Source organism: Musca autumnalis, unplaced genomic scaffold, assembly GCF_047663935.1.
Source record: "Musca autumnalis isolate F117 unplaced genomic scaffold, ASM4766393v1 scaffold_3, whole genome shotgun sequence".
In the NCBI taxonomy this organism is placed as follows: domain Eukaryota; kingdom Metazoa; phylum Arthropoda; class Insecta; order Diptera; family Muscidae; genus Musca; species Musca autumnalis.
In genome coordinates this window covers 106,884,205-106,908,700 of record NW_027411866.1, presented here as the reverse complement: position 1 = coordinate 106,908,700, position 24,496 = coordinate 106,884,205, and the positions used below count along the sequence as shown (strand labels likewise).

The following is a 24,496-nucleotide window of genomic DNA, read 5'->3' as shown; positions in this document are numbered from 1 at the left end:
TTTTTATACGACAAAAATCGGAAGTTGATCTTTCGAAGATGTTTTTACTTAGGGTTTAAAAGTATACATATGTACATATATGCCACAACCTCATTTCCAATGAAATTACCTCCGAGCTCTAGATTTTTCAAATAACCCACCAATATTGTGGATTTTGTACTTTTTTCCTCAAAACTGTGGAAACCATTTCCTGCGTTATCATCTTCATCTTTTTAATCGGAATCTGACCAAAACCACTACTAATCTTTAAAAACTCTTAACTAAACTCTCTCTTTTTAACAAAGTTTTCGCTGTTACTTTTCTAAAAAGACGCTTTAAAATAAATGAAAATCGATTTGATTGTGAATATACAACTTTTAGAAATTGACAAAACAGAGTAGTACAATTGACCCTGACAGTCGGTGCATATACAGTTTTTGCCAAAACTGTCAAAAAAGTGTCATGGTATACTCCTAACACTCAAAAATATTTTTGCACATTTTTCGCAGATTTTCGCGATTTTTTTTTTTAAGTTTTATCCTTTTCTGCCATGGGACCATTCCGAATTGGTGCGAATTGGCAAAATCAGTTCAGCGGTTCTTAAGTTATAAGCGTAGTAACTAACATCATTTCCTTTTATATATGGTCTGTTCCTTTACTTCTGAAAATGGTAAAACCGGCAAAAGTAGTAAGAGTTGTAAACTGCTCCCATATGAATTGTATGTTGTCTGAAGTAAAGGAACGCTTTTCGAGTAAAAAGTGGTAAAACTTGAAGATTCTTGAACGTAAAGGAACAGAGCTATATGTATATAGATTTTCTAATTGGGGGATATTTTATGATAAAAGTCATGCCCTACCTTATTTACCTATTTATGGCAACTATTGCGAACTTATTTCCCCTTGGGTTGGATGGTATTACAACAACACAGTGATTGGCGTGGTCTTCTTCGCTAATTGTTTGTGGCGTTTGCTGTTGTTAACAAGACCGTTAACGTCGACGACACAGCGCTGCCAATAAAATTGCGATATCAGATTTGGATGCAAATGAGTGAAAATGGGATGCCCTCTTTTTTTAGTTTTCATTGAGGAATCGACCGTTGTCGATTAAAGAACCATTCAAAACAGAACAAAATCATCTGCGGTTTGAGAAAAAGGGTTCTTGTCACCCGAGTATACTACGGAGATTTGGCGTGTGTGTGTGACGTGAACGTGAAAAAGAAAATTTACAAAAAGAAACAAGCGAAAAAAAACCAAAAAATCGACTATAATGCGGTATCATTAACTAAAATTGAAAGTGATTGCATAGAGAGATGTATTGCAAGTTTTGACAATCTCTATTTTTGTTAATTCGAAAAGAGTTTTATATAAGTTCGCTTTAGAAAAGTGCATGCGTTTTGAAAACGCTTTAATAACTGTGATATTTTTGTTTGTAATAAAAACAAAGTGATAAAACAAGTGCTTAACAACAGCATGAATTCCATTGAAGAAGGCAAACAAACTCCAACAGCATCATCAAATAAAGCCGACACCACGCATTCAGCAAGTGATTCAGACTCCGAACAACCTTCGAACAATGGAGAACGTCAAAATTGGGCCAGCGGTTTGGAATTCCTCATGTCCTGCATATCAGTCTCGGTTGGTTTGGGCAATATCTGGCGTTTTCCCTTCACCGCCTATGAGAATGGTGGCGGTGCTTTTTTAATACCCTACATTGTGGTGCTGTTCTTAATTGGTAATTGATGACGACGACATAATTGAATGCAAATTGATTTGGTCAATTTTGTTAAATTGTTTTTGCTAGTTGTTTTTGTGTCTTTTGCTTTTTTATTTATTTTTTTGTTTTCCCAGAATTTCGGAAAGTAAATTATTTATTTACTACTGTAGTTGGTGAACTATGTAGATTTAAAAGAAAAGAAATATGAATAATAGCAATTACATATATTACATGGAATTTATGACCTACATTTAGTCCAGATTTCCATTAGGTAATTGTCCTTGCGGCATGTGTCAGCATGGGAACCTTTTACCTCTCAACACCATCTCTCACCGACAAATTGACAATTGCCGCAAGGGCGAACGAACAAACAACCTACGTCTCAGCGTCTGGCGGACACAAACAATTTGTATGCCGATTCTGAAAAGTCTTTACACGTGAACTGATGTTCGTGTAAAGGTATTCGATATATGTACATACATATTGTGTGTGCTTAATCATCATTGACGTGGTATTAGGCTTTTGCAAAATGATATTTTAATCATCGAACTAAGAATATATTACTAACTATTCCGATCTATTACTTTGCCTTTCCAATTTTACATACCAGCTTTTTCAGCCTCATCGGTCAGTTGTTAAATTCATCGGAGTCTTGGCTTTACCACTATTTTCGTATGCCTTCCTAGTAGGGACATCGTTGTTCGGTGTCCGCTGAAGTTCTTATGATAAAAATATCATACGAAAGGCTGAATTTTTTATAAATATCGGTACATATCGGTCATCTCATTATCTGCTCAAATATCGTTAATGGTAATGTTATCTATTATGCGAAGGGTCTTATTATCACTTAGAGAGTCCGAAAACAAAATAAACAAGTAAAAAGCATTATGTTCGATCAAACCGAACTTTTTATACCCTTCTGAACTTTCATGAAATTAATAAACTTTCACATGTTTATGTGGAGTTTTTTTTGAGAACTGGGAAATCGGGCGGTAGCGTTCATGGGGGCTATACCACAACGTGGGGCTATGTTCACAATTTTTTTATAGAGAAGTTTAGATACACGTAGATAAAAACTAAAAATCTTGAAATCAGGGGCCTAATTACGTGATTCGATTCGATCGAGAATTTGCTCGTGAATAAGTTTTCGACATGATAAAAAACGGCACGATAAGACTCGATCGAAAACGTTCAAGCAATGTTATCGATTTTTTCGATAGTAACCGGTAATCGAACTATGGAAACCTATGTGTTCTTCAAGCAACATTATGATAGTAGACGCCAAAAAATCTGTTTATTTTAAAACAAAAAATTAAAAAACAAAAATATGAATGAAGAAATGTAAATACATATGTATTTGTGGAATTTGCTGAATAATACAGCTGTGTTCAAAATAATAGGAGTGCCCATTCACACCAAGGGAATGGTAGAATAAACGTGGTTAATCTTACCCATTTTGGTTTATTTTTAATTTATTTAACATTGTTGACATCCCAACAGTTAATTCATAAGCAGAAATGTGGTAATCTGTTTTAAATTATTTACTGTTTACACCAACATTATAAATCGCCTAAAAATTTGTTGTTCAAAAAATAGGAGTGCGGAAGAAAAAGGACAATAAAAATATTTTTAGTTGAGTTTAAGATCAAAATTGTCTATATTTTAGTTGACAGTAGTGAATCCAAAAGATTTTAAGAGATTTGATGGCTGTTTGAAAACAAAAGTTCTTTTGGAGGTAGCCTAAAAACAGGTAGCCTAAAAACAGTGCTCAATTTATGGAAAAAATTTCTGCAAGGATAATCGCCTGTTTTTTGGCTACCTCCAAGGACTTTTGTTTTCAAACAACTATCAAATCTCATAAAATCTATTGGATTTACAACTGTTAACTAAAATATTAAAAATTTTGATCCTAAACTCAACTAAAACTATTTTTATCGTCCTTTTTCTTCCACACTCCTATTTTTTTGAACAAAAACTTTAAACACGATTTATAATGTTGGTGTAAACAGTAAATAATTTAAAGCAGATTGTCACATTTCTGCTGATGAATTAACTGTTGGGATGTAAACAATGTTAAACAAATTTAAAGTAAACCAAAATGGGTAAGTTTAGCCATATTTTTTGATATATTTCTTTTTTTGTATGGGCGCTCCTATTATTTTGAACGCAACTGTACATTGAATAATATTTTCGGAATGAAATAAGAAAAGAAAAAGAAAATAAGAAAATTATTTATGTTTACATAAATTGTTGTAACAGATTGCTAATACATCTACCTTAATAGTTCTCTCTCCAAAAATGAGAGAGAATTTGGTGAGTTTTTTGATTAGCCTCTCTGAGAGAGTCTTTCCTGTGGTAAACAACGCCGGATGTATTCTATTAAATGTTATTCACCTATAAAAAAGGCTATTAATATTACATATTTTCTTTTGCGGAAATACTTCCATTTTCAAATTATTTTTAAATTTTGGCTAATGAATGCATAATTTTGTATATTTATTTTAATTCTAATTTTACTACTATTTATCATACGAGTACAAAGGACTTTTCCCAATTTTGTAAAAAAAATGCTGTGATTTATTTACTGATTTTATTTTTTTCTATAAACCGACAACAAACAACAATTTTTACATTTTAAACAGAAAGACATTAAGAAGTCTTACATTTTGTTGGTTTACGATAGGCAAATTAGCTACGAGTCATTTCTCGCAAATTTGTGCTCAATAACTCGATAATTTTACTCGATAACGAACGTTGTTATACCAACTTTGAGTACTCGGTTGGAAACAACTCGATATCGAATCATATAATTCGGCCCCAGTGCTACCTTTTTATAGGGCCATATCCAAATGTTGTCCTATGTTGACAATTTTATTGAAAAAGTTTTGTGACCACTGGCAACCTCAAATATCAAATTACAGGAAGTTCGGTCAACAAATATAGCGAAAATTCTGAAATTACCTAAAATCGGGAGGTACCGTGGTATGAGTGCTATAAAGAAACATGGACCTATGTCTACAATATTTGGTGGAGAAGTTTCGTGACCGTAAGGAACCTCAAATGTCAAATTCGGTCAGAAAATGTAGCTAAAACCCTCAAAATACAAAAAATCGGGAGGTACCGTTTACGTGGGCAATTTCAAAACATCTTCAAAATACCAAAAATAGGGATGTACCATTATATGGGGGCTATACCTAAACATGGACCTATGTTGACAATTTTTGGTGAAGAAGTGTTGTGACCAGTGTTGCCGAATTTGACGATTTATCGTAATTTTGACGATTTTTTGGCCCAAAATTGGAAAATGACGATTTGACGATTAAATGGTCCAAAATGACGGTTTTTCACGTAAGCCAGAATTGCATGAAATAAAAGGCAATAACTATATTTTTACCAAAATTTCACGAAAGACTTTAAGAAAAACAATGTTCCAAACTCGATTTTATGGGCTTTTTTAATGTTTTATAGCAAATTCGATACGGATTGGCTATATTTAGACACATATGTATCTGTAATACAGGTATTTTTCATAGTTTTTGACTAACCTTCAAATTACATCAGCTGAAAATGTTCGTTTAGGATTGTAAATGGATGAAAATCTTCCTTGTAAATTTTCGAGATAAAATTGGAATTATATCTATATCGTTGTAAAAAAGTTATAAGTACAGCTTTCTTAACTTCCTACTAATGCCCCCTTTAAGCGGTTAGTCAGTTTTGAATGACAGTTTTTGTCGATTTCCGACAACCAAAATCAACGGCATAACTCCCCTAATATACTGTCCCATGGGTGGGGCGGCTTTGCCACTTTTTAGACATTTTGTAAATTCCCAAAAATTATATATTTTTTTAAAACAAAATTATAAACATTTATATATCAAAACTTATAGCCAAGATATGCTTATATTTTTTCCAAAAATAATATTTGAAAAAAACTTTAACGGTGTTGATATTAGAACATTTTGAACAAAAACGTGGCACACCTTCCCCATGTTACCATATATATACTTTATAGGGTCGCAAATGATTATTTCAATGCGGAAACAGAAAAAACCGACTTACTATACCATCAATACTATGGTGGAGGGTATACAAACATTTGCAAGCGCTTCAACTATATAAAAATTATATTTTTATACCCTACACCTCAATGTGGAAAGGATATTATAAGTTTAAAAATTTTTGCCTATTTGGCCGAAGATCATTTTTAATATAAATTTTTTAATTAATTTCTCGTTATAATCGGGCTTAATGATTATTATGTAACAAAGGAAAGCCGAAGATTCGAACCCACACAACCACCACCATGTGACATGCATGTTTCGCCTTTGGTAGAGCGGCTCATCAGACATATCGGTTGTGGAGTGACTTCTCTGTCATCGAACTTTTATTCTTTCAAATGCAATTTTTGTTTTTACAATAACAATGGGTATTCCCCATTCAAAAAATTTTATGGCTATCGATAACAGTGATGCAACAATAAATGATGCAACAATAAATGATGCAAAAATATCAATTATATAAATAATATAAAGTGTCGCAATTATATAAAATAAATTCCGTGGAAAATAGTGCCCAGAGGAAGTGGCCCCGTGCGACTATAGTCCCTCCTCTCTTACTTGTTTTGATATATTTTTGATTCTAAATTATACGAACACTATAATGTATCCCAAAAGGGCCTAATCTGTGAGTTATATATACTAAATATAGATTATTTTTTTTTTCTCAGAATTATACGAATTCATGAGTTTATGGTTTAAATAATGAAAATATAATAATAATGCAGACTTAAGAAACTGTGCTCATTTTTCCTACCCACAATGGTCCAATGTTGCACACAGGCAACATTTGGTAACTCCCTAACCACAAGAAATTGAATTTAATTTTTTTCGCTGAGGATAGTAGATATAAAAAATATGTTTATCTCGACGGAAAAAATCGGATTTCGAACTTGCTGTAATTTGTTATTTGAGGTTCTCTGTGGTCACGAAACTTCTCCACCAAAAAAGTCAACATAGGTAAATGTTTTGGTATAGCCCCCATATAACGGTACCTACCGATTTTCGGTAGTTTGAGGATTTTAGCTAAGTACACTCGGTCAAGTTTCACACATTGCCTTTAGGATAGGTGCGAACCTAACTTGGTAGCTACCTGGGTATAGTCTCTTTATTCCTCTAACCTATCGAAAATGTATTTCACAGTACATGTGGCTCAATTGCTGTAGTATTACTTTTTTTTGTAACAAACATTTCCGCTTATCTGTCAAATTCAAATATTAAAAATTTTATAAATGCTGCCTTATAAAATTAGATGCCTATAATAACGATAAGAGTGTATGGAGTTATAAAAAAATTGTTAGGCACACATGTGTTTTAAAACCAAAGCAAAATCTCTGAACGTTAGACATCTTATCTGGATGACTGACTGGATAATAAATAGATGATGTCTGAAAAAAATTCAATTGAATGAACAAATCTCGCTAAACGTTCGTTGTCCGTCGTACATATCAGATAAGATCAATCAACAATGACAATGCCACTCAATTGTTTTTTAATTGATTTTATTAAATATTCGTAAGGATTTAACGACAACATTTGCTTCCGTCTTTGGCCGTTGAAATATGTGCATGGTAACGCATCTACAATGTAAACGACACGAGTAAGATAGAACTAAATATGTAAATAGATGACGGTTGGAGTATGTAATCTCATTGGTTTTAACATGGTAAACATTAGGTCTAGACTATCATTAAGGTCTCGGTACATAAGAAGCTTGGCATTCTTAATTCATTTCTAGAGATGGGAAATGGGTAAATACGCAAATGGTAAATACCCATTAAAATGGGTTTAAGACAATTTTTCAATCGAAAAGGCCCTGAACGTTTGCCTGTGTGTCTGTCGGACTGGTGCGAACGATAACTCACGAACTAATAAACCTTATTCCAAGTTCGAAGATGGGATATATTGTTCACTCCATCGGCACCTTCCCCACAAAAGTGCGAAATATGGTGCGCACGATAATTCTCAAAGGGAGTAACCGATATGATCGAAACTTTGCACATAGTAAAAATTCTTCCTGACATTCATTCGGTTCGGATTAGGCTCTTATGTCGGTTCACTCCTTCGGGTAGCTCCAACACAAAACTTCAAAATTTTTCGAAAATTTTTTTTTCAATACAATTTTATTTGAAGGCAATAACATACTTCGATGTCTATTTCGGTTCTTGTGAGGGAGAGGATAAGTTCGGCAGTCGCCGCTTAACAGTGATGCAGGTTTATCTGCACTAAGTAAAGACCATGCTGTCGAACTTATTTACTGTGACTGCTGGATACGGAACCGAAGTCCAACCAATCCGAAGTACAGTACTCTCACAGAGTCCTTAATGTAGTTCGCGCTCGCTCTGTCACTAATCATCAATGTTCGTTCCCCATCCAGAAGGAATTGACAATGTTCACACTGTCGGGTCAGAATACCTCCTTTTTATTTGCCGATCTTCTTCAACACTTCCTCCACGTCCAAGTCTGAAGGTGGCATCCAAGTTGTGGCTGCAACTCTGCGGAGTATCTCGTAGGAACCGCAACTAGCCTGTCACCGCCCCAAACTGCACAAGAGCAATCAACCGTTTGGATGAGAAAATCCTGTGATTCCTTATCCTGGCAGTTGATGACTTTGACGCCCTTGTAAACGGCTGGCCTGCCAAAACCGGTCTTACTTACTCTTACTACCTCATCAGATGTTATAACATTCCTTAGAAGACGTTCCACTAGCAACCAATGATCAATGATCTTTCTGATGATGATCAGATCTTTTTCCACTACAAGGTTGTGGAGGTTTCAAGCCTTGGCAGGCATTCCTCCAGGCCACTTTTGCGTATGAGGCCGAGCTCACCATCCTTTTGGCGACCGGCGGTGAATCCTCAAAAGTCCTAACTCTCTTCATGCACTACTGCAGCGAAGACGTGTTCGATTTTTCACTGGCCTGCTTTGAGGTTGATGGTCCGTCATCACCACTGTTCCCAGATATGCAAGGGGTCTGTGGGACAGTTTGCTAGACGATCGGAGCTCCTAATCGATCTCCGCTCTTCGATTAGGGGCATTAGGCGGCTGCTTGGCCTGCGATTGTCTCTTTTGCAACGCCGACTTCGATACGGGGGTCTCCTTTATAGGTTCCGACCGTTTCGATGTCTTCGGGGCCGAAGGTGTCGGTTTACCCAATCCTACCGCAGACACTAATGACTCGAGCAGCGCGACACCACCGGTTTTCCGTTCTTACCTGCAACCGGTGCACCGTTCCAAGAATTGGAATCTGGTCGACCAGAAGGAAGAGTCTCTCAATGTGAGGTTATTTGCTCTCAGCTTCAGTCCGATTTCACGAAATTCCGCCTGAGTTTCCTGCTGATAAATGTGTTGCAGTAGTTAATAGCCCTTTTATAGGTGTGCTTGTCATTCCGTTCCCTGGTATTATTACTTACTCTTGGAGGTTTTGAACGTGGGGGAGGGTGTCGTTTTCTCCTCCACAACCTCTTCTACCAAGGCGTCCTATCAGGAAATGGAAGGCTTAGCAGTTGCGATCGACAATTTATCCCCCAAGGGAGTTAGACTGCGAGGCTCCAGCTATCCCGGACGACTGAGCAAAACGCCTCTTTGGACGGTTGAGATGGAATAATTGTGATATCCATCTCATCGTCTGCCAGAGGGAAGTTTTTGCACTGGGTGCAGCGTTGTCCGTTGTCATAGCAGAGGTCGATATCGAGGGTGCATCAAGGTTTGGTTTTTTATGCGTTATGCGATCTCTTATAGCGTATGAAATCACTAACTGAAATATATGTCGCTCGTCGCAGAGGAGTATTGTGGAATAGTCAATTCACCTCATTGACTCGCGACAATCCCTCCTCCTTATTCAACCGGGCTTGGGACCGTCTTCGGCCATACTTCTTTCGACCATACTTCTTTCTTCCGATAGTTGTCTCAATGTTCACAAAATCCCACCTAAGTGGTATTCTTGCAATTAGGTCCACTGTTAATGATGACTACCTCACAAGCTCCCAAATTTCGTCACATTGGGAAACGCAATTTATTTTCAAAATTAGGGATGTGTTCATACTACAGTTAGGTCCACCTCTCCTGACTGAAGAAATTAGTTGTCGGCAAAGCCGACATACTCCTTTTTACTTTTTTTTTTTACAACAACTCTTGTCCTGCATGATGTGTGTATACGCCAATTTAAATAGAAAAATGTAATACAAGAACGAATCTGTTTCATGTTTCAGGAAAGCCAATGTACTATCTTGAAGTTCTTTTGGGACAATTTACCAGCCAAAGTTCGGTGAAAGTGTGGTCAATATGCCCCTCATTTATAGGTATGTTGAAAATGTCAATGCAGTTGCAATTATCTGAAAGAAAACTTTTTTTCCTTATAGGTGTTGGTATTGGTCAAGCATATGCAGGTGTTATGGTACTCACTTATTATTCCTCGCTGCTCGCCTTGACACTGTATTATTTTGTCGCCTCATTCTATAACCCCTTACCGTGGTCATATTGTCGTGAAGAATGGGGCTCGAATTGTGTAGATTCATATTCCAAAGCCAGTAATGGAAATAATTTCACGGCGCTAAGTGATAGACTGACAAGTAGTTCGGAAATGTATTTTATGTAAGTATTGCGTGAGGATTTTTAAGAATAGAGTAAAAATAGTATTATTTGTAACATGAATCTGTTTAAGATAAGTTCACATTAAGCAAATATTTGATCCAAATTTGTTTTCCCATATTTGCCCAAACAAATGTGAATTTCATACAGAGTTGATTTTGGGTTCACATTGCGCTCATTGCGAATGAATATTGGCGGCATATATGTACATATGTTTGTTTTCCTAAAATCAGCTGTTTTCTTCTTGTTTGCTTTTGTGGCAAATCATTTTTTGACACTTTTTGTTAAATATTTGCCCAATGTGACCTTACCTTTATTCAAATCTCTACTTTAGTCGTATATTAACCCATGTTTTCGTATCTGGTATTGAAATGTCAAACTTATTAAAACGTATTTATTCCTCTTATCAGTAAACAGGTCATTCAAGAATATGATGATATATCGGAGGGAATTGGCCTTCCAAGTTGGAGATTAACACTTGCCTTATTTGTCGCCTGGCTAACCACATTCCTGGTTATAGTTCGTGGTGTGAAAACAGCCGGTAAGGCGGCGTATTTTCTTGCCATATTTCCATATGTGATACTCATAACGCTACTGATAAGAGCTGTTACTTTGGATGGTGCTTTGGATGGTATTATATTTTTCCTAAAACCCAACTGGGGTGAATTGCTGAATTTAAAGGTAAGATAGATTTTGTAGAATTTTTTATTAAGAATTTATGGTTTTACCTCCGATTATTATATAATTCCTTTAACTCCCACTGGAGCATAGGACGCTAACAATAACAGTTTTCCATTTTACTCAGTTTGGAGCTATATACATATCTAAGTTGTTCCCAGGTTAGTCCGATAGTTTTCATTTCGGCTTCCGTGGAACGTCTTCAGGTTTTCTTAGCTCTTACAACACTTTCTTCGTCTTGGCTAAACGGATTCCAAAGTAATGCTTGCTTTGCGATATTATTATCATTTTCAGTAACTTAACAACCAAAATAATGTTGTCGTTAACTCCTACCCATAGCAACAGTGCTTCAAACTTTTATTGATACTTTTCATTCATAATTTTGCATTTTAATTTTACCGATATTTGTCGGTAACTCGAGTTATGAGTTACAGAATTCCACTACTGGAGATAGTTCTTGGAATGAAGCTGCTTCGGTGAGATGTAAACACAAATCTACTGAAGTTAGTTTTGGCAGGGCAGTTGAAAAGGTGCAGTGTATCGTGCGGGCATGTGCCTCATGCTGGGCAGATGTTTTGCACTGTTTCATCGATGCCTATAGGAATTCAGATGGCTGCATCATCCCGAGCGAGGTTAAGCCTAAACTACTCTGATTTGTTGAACCAAAACTACTCTGGTCTGTCGTGGCAGCTGACGCTCCTGTGCTGCGATAGATGAGAGATTTTCTCCGAGGACCGCATTCGTGTTTATGGCATCTGCGGCTGCATGCGTGTGAATAGACCCACTTGATCTAGGGGGTATTTTTGTAACGTTGGACCTCTCTTTCCAGATCATAAAGACATGCCTGGTAGGGGGGGGGAGGGGGGCTGTCCTATTCATTACATGGTGATTAGGATGGCTCTCACAAACACCCGAGGATGTACTGCAACGAAAACATGTCATTGTGTTGAGGTACTGGAAGAATCTTTGTCTCCTCATGTAGATAGTCCACTGAAGACATGAGGCGACACCATTGAGCAGTTGTCAGGGCGGCATTCTGACAGGTGTGAATATTTTTCCATAGCGTTGCACTTACATTCGTGGACCACACTGGCGCCGCAAATCCTACCACAGACTTATCGCGTTATATGTGGTCAACAAGGTTTCTTTATCTACACTTCCGGTGCGATCCTTCCTCAGTACATTGTAACCATTACAACCCTGTAAGTTGTAATTGTTGTTGACCTTGGTTTTCTTCACCCGCCGCGATCAGGATATTCTTCCGACTCATAAAATCCACTATTTCCTCGATCTTACCTCGAAGTCCATTGCAATTAAATTACAAAAATTATTCGTTTTTAGGAATTTGAACAGCAACGGCTGGTGTTAGGTGCTGCGTGTGAGGCTGCTGTTGGAGAGTCTATGCGGGAGTCTCGTATTCTGATGACGACGACGACTTACTGGAAGCTGTGTTCACTCAGCATGCAGCAACATAGTCCCTGTCGTAGTCACTTACATGGACGAGTTCAAAGCAACCCCTGAAATGCACCCACTCCCGGCATCTATTGCAACTCACCGAAGTTTGAGTGTGGTGGATGCAGATGGACCAAAAGAATCTGGAGCAGGCATTCCGGGATATGCTGCTGATCCCAACACAGAAAAACGATCAAAATAAAAGCATATGTACACTGAGGAACACAGGTGTTGTGTGGTTCCGAGTCAATACGGTATCCGGAAGAATACGCCGCCGGGGAATTTGTTTCGTCCTCGTAATAAAAACTTTCGCATTATTTCTAATCTCCTTCATACCCCTTTGTTCTCTATACTTCTCTCTATAACATTGTTTATGGTTGGTCTTCTCTGCTACATCTGTAGTGGAATTCTGTAACTCAGTTTTCGAGTTACCGATAAATATCGGTAAAATTAAAATGTTTATAATTTCGGTAATTAACGAATTTTTCCGGTAAGTTAACAACCAAATTAAAGCTGTTGCCAAATCCTACCGATAGCAACAGTGTTGTCAACTTTTATTGATACTTTTCATTCATAATTTTGTGTTTTAATGTTACCGATTTTTGTCGATAACTCCAAAAATGTGTTACAGAATTCCACCACTGGTCCCTAATGATCTGAGGGTTGCGATCATTGGGAAGGCTAATCCTAATAGGTATATCCGTGATAGTCGTTGGTTATTAATAAAGGATGTCCCTGAGATCATCCTCATCCCAGACGAGGGGTCATCTGTCCTTGAGATCCTAATCTCAGACGATGTCAACCCTGTAAAATCGAGTCATCATCATTAACTGAGGAAATAAGGAATGGGTTGATTTTGTTATACAAGCAGTTAATGGCATTGGCTCACTTTGGGAAGGCAGTAATCGCACCTGTAGCGCCGATCCCGTGTGGGATGATAACCTCAGTATGGTTTCCTCCTCGTTCTATGTACAAAATACTAAAGTTAGTCGAAATGCAGAATCAAAGAACGCAGACAAACAAAACGATTCCGGTACCAATCACACAAAGTCACAAACTTTTCAGTTACTCCGAATCGTTTCGTTCTCAAAACAAAAGAAAATCAAACAAACTTTTCAATGCAGAAAGATGAAAACCGTACCATTGCTGAAATGTACTTCGGTTATTCTGTGCCGAGATGTTTCATTCAATAACGAAACAAAAAGAATTGTTGGCAAACATTTACTGTTGCGAAATGATCAATGATACACACAAATTTGATTGCTTAACAACCCTATAAGCTAACATCAACATACTTGGAACATACTACGGTGGATGTTTTTCAACCACCAACCGAATCATTCATTGAAACATTCATGTGTTTTGAATTTTTCATTTTCTCTCTGTTGTTGTGGAATTGAGAACTTTTCGCTATTCGTTTTGCTCGCACTCACGAATGTAAACAAAACGAAACTAAACAGCGAGTTCGGTCAAGGTGGGTTACGTTTCGTTTTGTATTGTTCCTATAGAAAATACGAAACGAAACCATTGGAAATGATTCATAAAGTTTTTTTACGTATGCTGTGCAGAATATCGGTCTTACGATGGGATTCTAAATTCCTATTCGAAGAGTGGCGGATTTAACATAAAGTTTGCCATCGATTAAACTGGTAGGAATATTAAAGAAGTCAAGGTGGAGCGTAACTTCAATAGTCTTTTAAAGGATAATATTATTTATAACAATACTATAATTCACTTACAGTTGGAAATGTAATAATAATAATTATTTTTCAGGTTTGGAAAGAAGCCGTGGTACAATGTTTCTTTTCGCTGGCTGTGGGTCTGGGTCCAATTGTTATGTTCTCTTCCTATAATAAATTCAATCACAATTCTCATAGGTAAGAGAAACTATAACAAAAGTTCACACAAAATAATTTTAAAACTTTTTCTCTCACTTTCTCTCTGACTTCCAGGGATGCAATAATTGTCACAAGTCTGGATACGGTAACCAGTCTCATTGCAGGCATTACCATATTCGGTATATTGGGTAATTTGGCCCACAATCTCAATATTAGCAACATCGATGAAGTTGTCCGCAGTGGTACAGGTTTGGCATTTATATCATATCCCGATGCCATAGCGAAATTTAACGGAGTTCCACAGGTATTTTGGAATTTTGTTTTAGTGATTTCGTTTTCTAATAATTTTTCCTTCCCTTTCAGTTATTTGCAGTGCTCTTTTTTATTATGCTTTTCGTCTTGGGCATTGGAACACTGGTTGCCCAGGCCAATACTCTGGTGGCAATCTTGTGTGATCATTTTAAATGGATGAAGGCATGGATGGTGGCATTGGCAACATCAATTGGCGGTTTTCTGTGTGGCATTATTTACGTTACACCGGTACCTATGAGCAATATTTAAACGCTTAGCACTCATACATACTTCACTTCATACCGTCATGGATCATAGGTGATGTATACGTTATGACCATACTCATACGACTATTGCAAATTTTGTGCGGATATTTGCTCTGTTTCAGAATCTACAAGATTTTTTTTTGAGATGTGTGATTTGGGAGGCTAGTTAATCTGTCCATCCTCTTCCGTTCGGGATTGATTATGGCTTGCTAATCTTTAGTCCAGACTTAGTCCACGTACCGTCCCTCTTAATTTCACTTTTGCTCTTATTGAAATTAAGCTTATAGACATTCCGAATTGTACTAAGTTTTGTATAATTGGCTTTGTTATATGATCTCCTAGATGCTTTACGTAGAGTAGCTTATTGTTTGCTAGCCTAATGCGGTTAGGGATTCCTCCCCGGATAGGGTATTTGACAAGAGCCTCCCACAGATCTCCCGACCTCTTCAACTGTGTGTAGACCATTGTTTTGGCACAGCTTTGATGCCGCCAGATCTCTCTCAATGCCACTTAATACTCTTCTCTTCGCGCTGTCACTCTCTGGGTGCTCGACAAACTGTCGAATGAAATAACGTGTGCACCACTTCGGGTCACCTCGCACCTCGTAACGTCGCCAAATGTGACTGAGGTCCTATCTTCCCTTCTTCCATGGTTCGAGAGTGACTTAACCGTTGCCCACAATTCACTAATACCGGTTCCAATGTTGCAACTCTTCAGATGATTAAACCACTTGTTCCGCTTATGCTCGCCGACCAGCCTGTTAACTTTCAGTGTCAGCTCCCTGACTCTGGGGTCATTGGGGTTGGCTCGACGAAGCTCATTTGATAATCCCGTCGCCTCTGCTGGGAAGTTTGGTCTTACTTCGGGTATTCGACCAGTAGCGATATGGCGAATGACTGCAGCAGTGATGATGTTTCGTAACGTCCTTTCCGCTACCCGAACATCAGAAGGATTGGGCAGTTCTCTGAAGCTGTGATTGATGAACTCTCTGAATCTCGGCTTATCAGCTTTCCCATGATTGACGAATATGCGGCCTTCGGAGGTGATGAAATCGGGTGGTTTCCTACTAGAGACAATTATGAGGAGATCGTCTGATCCAAGGGAAATGACAGGTTGCCAGGTATCGGCCAGCGTTCGAAAACTTACATTAAGGTACCGTACAATAACGTTTTGTAGCGTGCCTAGCATGAAAAGTTACACTACGATAAGGTACCGTACATGTACACAAACTTTAAAAAAAATTTTAGCGTTTGTGTACATGTACCCAACGAAAATCGTAGCGTACATGTTTGGTACGCAACCACCATTGTAAAGTAACAACCACGTACCCAACCGAAATGGTTGGGTACGTACGTTATAAATGTTGCGTGTACATTAAAAAACCACGTAGCGTACATCATTATGTACCCTAAAAAACAAATAGAGGTTGCGTACACCTGAGTGATGTTTATGAAGAGGTTGCGTACACCTGAGTGATGTTTATAAAGAAATACTAAATATGAATGGCATGAGGAAAAATACAACCATAAAAATAAGAGTGAATATCGTATAAATAAAATACAAAAGTATATATATTTATATTTAACCAGTAAATATGAACACATTTATTTATTTTATAAAAAAATAACGAATATATAAAAGATTAACATGTGAAAACATATGTAACAGATTATATAAAATACTAAAGAAAATAGAATTTAACAGGAGAAAGCTCAACTTTCATAATTGAAATCCCCATTGACTTTAACCATTAATATATGTTCAAGATTTGTTGCTGACATGCGGTTGCGCTGATCAGATAATCCCCCTTATTACGGTTGGCGTAGTCGTATGCATTCAAATGTCGTAGGCGTAGTCGTAGTTTGCATTTTTTATATGATGAAAAATTATATAATACGAACATTTTTGTTATTTTACAGTATCATAGATCCATAAAATATCGAAAGAAACACATTCATCATTCCCTGGACGGATTTCTTAAGCTATAAATAAAATTTATTTTTTTGATACGACAAATCGGTATCACGTATGGCGTTGAAATGCGAGGAAAGAGTCGTGACCGATTTTGTTAACGACTGCATATAAAAATAAAAACAAATCAATTTCAAAAAAAATTTTTGGCAATGATTAATGAAATATATTGGAAAATAACTAAAATAAAGAAAAATTGTACTTCTTTAATTCATTTTCGTATGACAACTTTCGTGTTTTATCAGATGACAAACTTCCTATTGAAAATCTGTTGGAGTCCTCGTATAAAGATTCAAGCAATGCAAATTTCTTAGTTCTTGTCCAAAAGATGATTTCGAACGAATTATTTTACAATTAAAAAAAATATTTTTTTTTTAATTTTGTATGAGGAAAAAATTGTCGTTGTCGTAAATTTTTCGTGATACCATAAATTAGCCCTACGACAACGACTACGCCAATGACTACAAAAACGTCTACGCCGAACAATTATTTTGATTGTAAAAACTGTAGGGCTGGTTTTTCTTCTGGATTAAAAGCTTAAACATGATCTACTAATAATTCTATTAATTTTTTAACCAAAAGAATTCTTTGAAATGTGATATTTTAACTTTTAAGAACGAATATATTCATAATACCAATCAGTCGTTTCGACACGTCAACTTGCAATTCTGGATACGACTACGCCAACCGTAATAAGGCTGAATATGTATTTAATAGCAGAAAATAAGCGTTCCACACTTAATTGGGTTGACGGTACAATATTATCAATCTCACTGATTATGGTTTTCTGAGAGTACCAAAATGCTATTATATTCTCATTTAGTGGCAATCTTGATTGCCGCACATAAGTGGCAAAATCAGCTTCTAAATTGTGTAAATTAGATGAACTCGGAATTTTTGTGGCAGGATCTATCATTTGCAGATAATCGGAGAAAGATTTGGCTGCATGTGGTCTGCTCGGTGATGGAGTTTCCTCTAATATTGGGTGGCTTGTATTGTGTTCTGAAACATAAACGATCATTGATATAAATAAATATGCATTGTTTTGGTTTACTTTAGAAAACTTTGCTTCTGTTGACTTCATGCGTTTATATAACGATAGTATGTAGCTCTTCGCCCTTTGTTTTTGTTCGTAAGTTATGCATACTTTGATTCGTGGATCCAAGAACACAGCTGCGTTAAACAGTTAATTTTCTAAAAGTTTATCCTTTCTTATCTTCATGGACTCCTTGAGAAGGGTTTTCATTTTGCTATCCGGTAAAGCGTCAATTTAAAATGTTATATCCATAACAATAATATATAGTTCACTATAGCACAACTGTTCGCTTTGTAACTTAATAGGTTTATATAGTCCCAAGAATTCAGTTGCGAAAGACCATTCTTCAGATTCAAGAAATAAATCAGGATAATCCTTGCTTAGTGTTTTTATAATATCCTTCATTTCCAGGATTCTTTATATGTTGAATTCCAACGTGTTGCACAATCAATGATAGGTTTTTTGTAGAGTTCACTTCTTAGAAAATTTAAAATCATTTTCCCAGCAAAATGTTCGATGCCAAAGATGACATTCAATCATGGGTGCAAGTGATCTAGCATGTCATCTTTTTAGCATCTTCATCGATGAATTTTATATGAGCGTGGACCCCAAAAGATGACGTTCTTTTCTGGATCCTAAGCATGTCATTTTAACCAATGCGTTGACATGTCATTTCCACCAATGCTTTGGCATGTCATTTCCACCAATGATTTGACATGTCATTTTCACCAATGCTTTGACACGTCATTTTCACCAACCCCTTGGCATGAAATTTTCATGTCTTGTTTGGAAAATGGAAATGCTGTATTGAAATATGGTTTTGATGAAAAACAAAACTCTTTATTAATTCAAACGAATTCATGAAATAGCTACAATTAATTTATCAGTTTAGTTTTTCAAAAGTTTACATCCAAAATTGCAATGTAATCACCACCGCTGCAACGCAAAAGATTACTTCCTCCCTTCTCCGCAACTGATATTCTTTCATCTTACAAAAGGTTTTTTCAATTATCTTCCCATCACCAGTTCAGATTTCGACATGGACTCCAAATGCACTCCTTTAAGTATTTTTATTTCGTAAATTACTTTTACTTTATAATTTTGTTATTTTATAACAACATTTTGGTAATTTATACTCTTTTGTTTAGTGACGGAAATATGTAGGGATCTACAACCCGGCTTGCTTTAGGGATCTCTAAGAACAAAATGTAACGAACGGGGAGGAGAGACTTTTTATGGAAAATACCATTTATGCTTAATTAATTTATTTTTAATTGTTTCTTTCCAAAAGTAGTTTCTTCTTTATTTTCAGATTCTTGTTCCTTTTAGTTTCGGACTTTTTTTTAAATTCCAAGAAGCGAGATTTGATTGATTTCATTCTACGTCAGATTTAGAACAGACAAGGGAACTTTTAAAATAGCAATGTGTGCAGTCCGATTCTATTTTTAGCTCGATGGTTGGGACTTCATATAATACCAATTGTTTAGAAGTTTTAGTTGTTTGTCCCAATTTACATTAGGCGAGTTTACTTGCGGCAATTGTCAGTTTGTAGGTGAGAGAGGGTGCTGAGAGGCAAAGGGTTACCATATGCCTCACCTCTCTCTCCTACAAAATGACAATTGCCGCAAGTAAACTCGCCCAATGTAAATTGGGACTTTGATATGCAGGAAATGTAAGACAACATCACGACGACAGTTCTAACAACTTTGGTCTGTTCCAGAAACTGCAAGAATCTACTTATTTTTACTACGATAACAATTTTTCCTTTATGTTATCGGAAAAAAATAGTAAAAATTAGTAGATTTTTGCAGTACTGGAACATACCAAAATGAAAATAAACAGGTGTGTAAATAAAAACACAAACATCATCTCTGTTGGATCGATGGAATGGGTACAAATGCTGATGAAAAGATCGGATCTTTCACGACTTCCTCTGCATTGGTTCAAATCCTAATGAAAAGATCGGATCTTCCACGACTTCCTTTGAACCAATGCAAAAGATGACATGAAATCACGTCATCGCAAAGAACCCCTTCCATCAAATTTTGCTGGGTTTACTTCTAAGTTTTTTTTACCACGAGTCGTATCTTATCGACATTGTCTTTTATTGCCGACTGTTTCAGAACATCGTTTACACACAGTTGGAGAGTGTGAGCACCACAAAGAATGCTAGTAATTGTGTTCGATGAGATGTTAAAATCTATTGATTCAATAGCTATTCGGCAATCGATATAATCTTCATCTTCTTCGAAATTCACGGCATCATTATCTATCGACAATTGCATTTCAGAGTTCAGGATTCGTACAGTTCTGAGCATATTTGATCCGTTGTCGGTTGTAATCGTTAAAATATTACGTAAATCAACATCATATTCCTTTAGAACATCCAATATAACTGTTTTTAAATATTCAGAAGTGTGACTTGATCTAAGTTCCTTTATAGCCAACGTTTTAACAACGATTTTACCATGTTTAATGTATTGAACAGCATACTTAAGTCCAGCCTTGTTGCGACATCCATCTTAAGGGAAAATAATATCCCTTTAAGATAGTTTGAGATTTCCGTTTTAATATTTTTTGAGAAAGCTATAAATCGTTCCATTCCGTTATGTTCATTTACCGTTATCCCGAGTACACTTAAAACAGGTTCTATAAGAACTTTGAAGGCTTTATCTTCGTCCATATGTAAAGGACGTTAATTTTTTTTTTTTTTTTTTTTTTTGTAAACAGTTCCACCAATGCTGTTTCAATGTTTTTTGGATTCACATTTTTTTAATAATACTTTGACGTCACTTTGTTTCTTTTACGTTTTCCCGCTTTTGACCAATATAGTTCGCATACAAATCTGCGGAATGCCAATTTAAAACATTGTTGACGAAATTTTGTAAATTACACACTGTTTTATTTGATTCGTTTGTACTGAATATATCACGAAGAACAATATTTTTTGCTCTTGGCATTTTTATAACTATTCTCACTTAACGTTTTAAAATGAAATAAATAGCATTTGCGGGGTTCTTTTGCATATATAGTTTGCAAAAAATGAATTTTCTTAAAAAAATTAATTACCTGCAACTATTCCAAAGAGTTTTCGCGAAATTTTCCATAAATTATACAATAAGACTACGAGTGTAACAAACTCAAAAACTAGATCATAGATTCATGTGGTAATGGTTATAATTTATTACAATACACAAGAAAGGTAAAAATCAATATTGTAGTTTACAATTTTTTAACTCATAATTTTTATGATGTCAAAAAGAAGGGACAGGTACTTTATGGTTTTGGTGTGCGGGGAATAATTTTTCTACCTAATTCTGACTTTCTAACTTATCAGAACCAAAATTCCGATAATTCTATCTGTAAACAAACTTTAAAAATATAGCAGACCCAAAGAACAGATGTTGCCTTCACAGCTAGGTACCAGTCCTTGGTTACCTCAAAGGAAAAACACAAAAAAGCAAAAAGTAAATCTTATTGTGGTGTAGCATTTCTTTTTGTAAGATGATGTTGATACTGAAAACAATTTACTTGAAACTGTTCTTCGATGCTTTCTTGACATTGCTAAAATTTGAAAATGAACCACCTGTTTTCACAATACAAATGATACGATTTTTAATAATAAAAAACTCCTCCATAAACTACAGCCCTATAGCAACCCTTTTGAAAAATGTCAAGATTTTAGATATTCGATGAGAGCGTTTTGTTTAGGCATTCCTAACTTCTTGCATAAGTATTTATGACATTTATAGTCCTAATTAATTGAAGATACATATTAATTTATATTTACTTGTATTTCATTTGTATATATTCCACAAAAATTAAACTTAATATTTTTAATACCTTATTAACCAAACAAATGTAAGTGTAACCTACCAACACTTTCTTTCTAAAGGTACATTATGATGTACTCTACGTGGTTTTTTAATGTACGCGCTGATGTACGCAACCTTTTCGGTTGGGTACGTGGTTGTTACATTACGATGGAGGTTGCGTACCAAACATGTGTGTTTGACGAACTTTTCGAATCTCGTTGGGTACACGTACACAAACACTAAAATGGATTTTTAATGTTTGTGTACGTGTACATTAACTTTATAATTTTTTTTAGTGTTTGTGTACATGTACGGTACCTTATGATAAGGTACTGTTTGTTTCCGAACACTGGTATCGGCTGGTGTTAAATGTTGCGTGTGCGGTTGCTGTCGAGGGGACTGCGGGGGAGTTTCATAATATGACGACGAGGGAGTTTCGTAATCTGACGACGACTCACTGGGGACTGAATTCACGCAGCATGCAGCAACATAGTCCCTGCCACAGTTTATACAGTTGGCCATTCAGAGTTCTGTTAACAACATTTGACAACAAACATAAGCGGTATTCACTCATTGTGGTAGATTTACAACCCTTGTTAATGTACTATATGTACCAGGGTTCTTTACAACGAAGTGTGAATGTCTTTTTTTGTGAATATCGTAAACAAATCAAAGCATCTTAAAGTCGTCGTAAGTCTATCTTTTAGTTAAGTTTTATTACACTTTTTTCATAAAAAATAGTTTTTATTATTTTATTATTCTTTTATTCTTTTTATTTTTCCCATTTTTCTACAAAAAAACAAAACTCCGACATAAAATAAAACTCACAACAAAGTGACGGCACAACAATCAGCTGTTCTAACCCTTGTAAAAGTACAATAGAATGTTTACAATACTTTTAGGTCGAGTAAATTAACAACCCTGTGGTAAATTAAACTTTCATGTATTTTGTTGTTGTGGTATTGTAAACACTTGTAGATCTACAATATTAACAAGATGTACAAGATCTACAATGCCACTTTACAAACATGAGTGAATACCGCTATAATATATTGTTCATTATTGTGATTTGATTTCCTTTGTATTTTATGTATTTGACAGCAAACTAAATAGTCAGGGCTAACTAGTTTGGGCTGAATGTCCAACTGTATAAACTGTGGTCCCTGCCGTAGTCCCTCACGAGGACAAGTCCAAAGCAACCTCTTAAATGCACGCACTCCTGACATTTATTGCATCTACCTAAGGGTGGATATGGGCGAAGATGCGGATGTGACAAACCGAGCACAAATATATTGGTCCTGGGTTTTCCTCCGTCCCGGCACGGACCAAAAGAATTCCGAGCAGGCATTCCGCGATATGCGTCAAAATTGTTACCCATGGCAAGGTTAAGAATATATCTAACCCACTAAAAACTACATAAATACAATATATTGACTACTACTACGTTAACATGGAACCGGGTTTAATAAATCCATTGGATTTCAAATGGCAATTTCATTGCGTATACGTCAAATAAATCCTCATAAAGAAGGTTAACCCGACAAAAACTCTCAACGTGTATGGCATCTATCAATCATCAACTTTTCAACGTCATTTCTATTTCACTCATATGTATATTGCTTGCAAGTTGCATCGCAGATAGCGCATAATAATGCCACCTTGAAACGCATATGATCGATGTAAAATGTTTTATATATTTTCATAAATTCCCCAAAAGGCTGGCCAATGGATTCTCAATTTAGTGGATTATTATGGTGCGACATTTGTTATATTCGGTTTGGCTCTATGCCAGATAATAGGTGTTGCATGGATTTATGGTAAGTAGAACATACATTCCGTAGCTGAAGTGAAGCACTTTTCTTATACAATCTGAATTTTTTTTTTCTTTAAGGTTTACAAAATTTCTGTGATGATGTTGAATTTATGAGTCGAATGCGTGTCTCATTCTATTGGCGTATTTGTTGGGCCGTTATTACACCACTATTACTTCTGTTCATCTTCGTTTATTCCATGGCTGAGTTGAAAACTTTACAATATGCTGGCATGGATTATCCGGAGGCGGCCAATAGTAAGATAATTTATTATAAATAGCTGCGCTTCATTGAATATTTACTTTGTTTTGAATTTATCATTGCCATTAATAGTTGCTGGTTGGGTTCTTCTGGGCATTGGATTTATACAATTCCCATTATGGTTCATATGGACAACGTCATCAAATTGTAATGTTTCACTGTGGAATGTAAGTATTCAGATCTGATGTAAGTATTGAGATCATATCTTTGATACAATTCTTCCATTGCAATCTCAACCTAACATCAAAATTTAAATGTTATTAAAATTATTTACAATAACATGATTTCTATATCACTTCCAGACTCTGCAAAAGGCCTGTTCACCCAGTGAAGAATGGGGTCCCAGTAATCCCGATATACGTAAACAATGGTTAATGTTCAAAGCGGAAGCTCGAGAAAAACGAAATGCAAAATTAAAGTCGAACAAAAGTTCTTCGCTATTTTGGCAGAAACTTAAAAATACCTTCTTTAATAACACATAAGAAAGGACGGGAGGGATAATTGCATTTTTCCACATTGTTTTTGCTTCTTTTAGGTGATATTTTTTGTTTGTTGTTTTGGAGCATTTATTCTTTTCATAGAAAAACACGAAAGAATATGCGAAAGTACTTAAAATTTGTACCTAAATGTGTATTGCAATAGAAATGTATGTATGTAGTAGTATATATGTAAGTAGTAAATAAGTAATAAACTTCTAATATTTTGTTAGCTAAAAGTAATTTTAAAAGTGTGTTTATGG

General features: G+C 35.9%; 1 protein-coding gene across 1 annotated transcript; it reads left to right on the top strand.

Moving 5' to 3' along the window:
* Window positions 1-1,040: 1,040 nt before the first annotated feature.
* On the top strand, window positions 1,041-24,476 carry LOC141397351 (sodium-dependent nutrient amino acid transporter 1-like). The gene is made up of 11 exons (XM_073973497.1): window positions 1,041-1,711; window positions 9,960-10,049; window positions 10,110-10,341; window positions 10,749-11,019; window positions 14,242-14,345; window positions 14,421-14,610; window positions 14,670-14,846; window positions 23,403-23,502; window positions 23,577-23,753; window positions 23,830-23,924; window positions 24,060-24,476. The coding sequence occupies exons 1-11, from the start codon at window positions 1,450-1,452 to the stop codon at window positions 24,237-24,239; spliced, it is 1,878 nt and encodes a 625-aa protein (XP_073829598.1). The 5' UTR covers window positions 1,041-1,449; the 3' UTR covers window positions 24,240-24,476.
* The last annotated feature ends 20 nt before the right edge of the window (window positions 24,477-24,496 follow it).

Bases quoted from the DNA above. Each gene is read 5' to 3' on its own strand.
- LOC141397351 (XM_073973497.1), top strand. From the start codon at position 1,450: ATGAATTCCATTGAAGAAGGCAAACAAACTCCAACAGCATCATCAAAT. The intron at 1,712-9,959 runs GTAATTGATGAC...TTCATGTTTCAG, and splicing joins TGTGGTGCTGTTCTTAATTG to GAAAGCCAATGTACTATCTT. The intron at 23,503-23,576 runs GTAAGTAGAACA...TTTTTCTTTAAG, and splicing joins AGGTGTTGCATGGATTTATG to GTTTACAAAATTTCTGTGAT.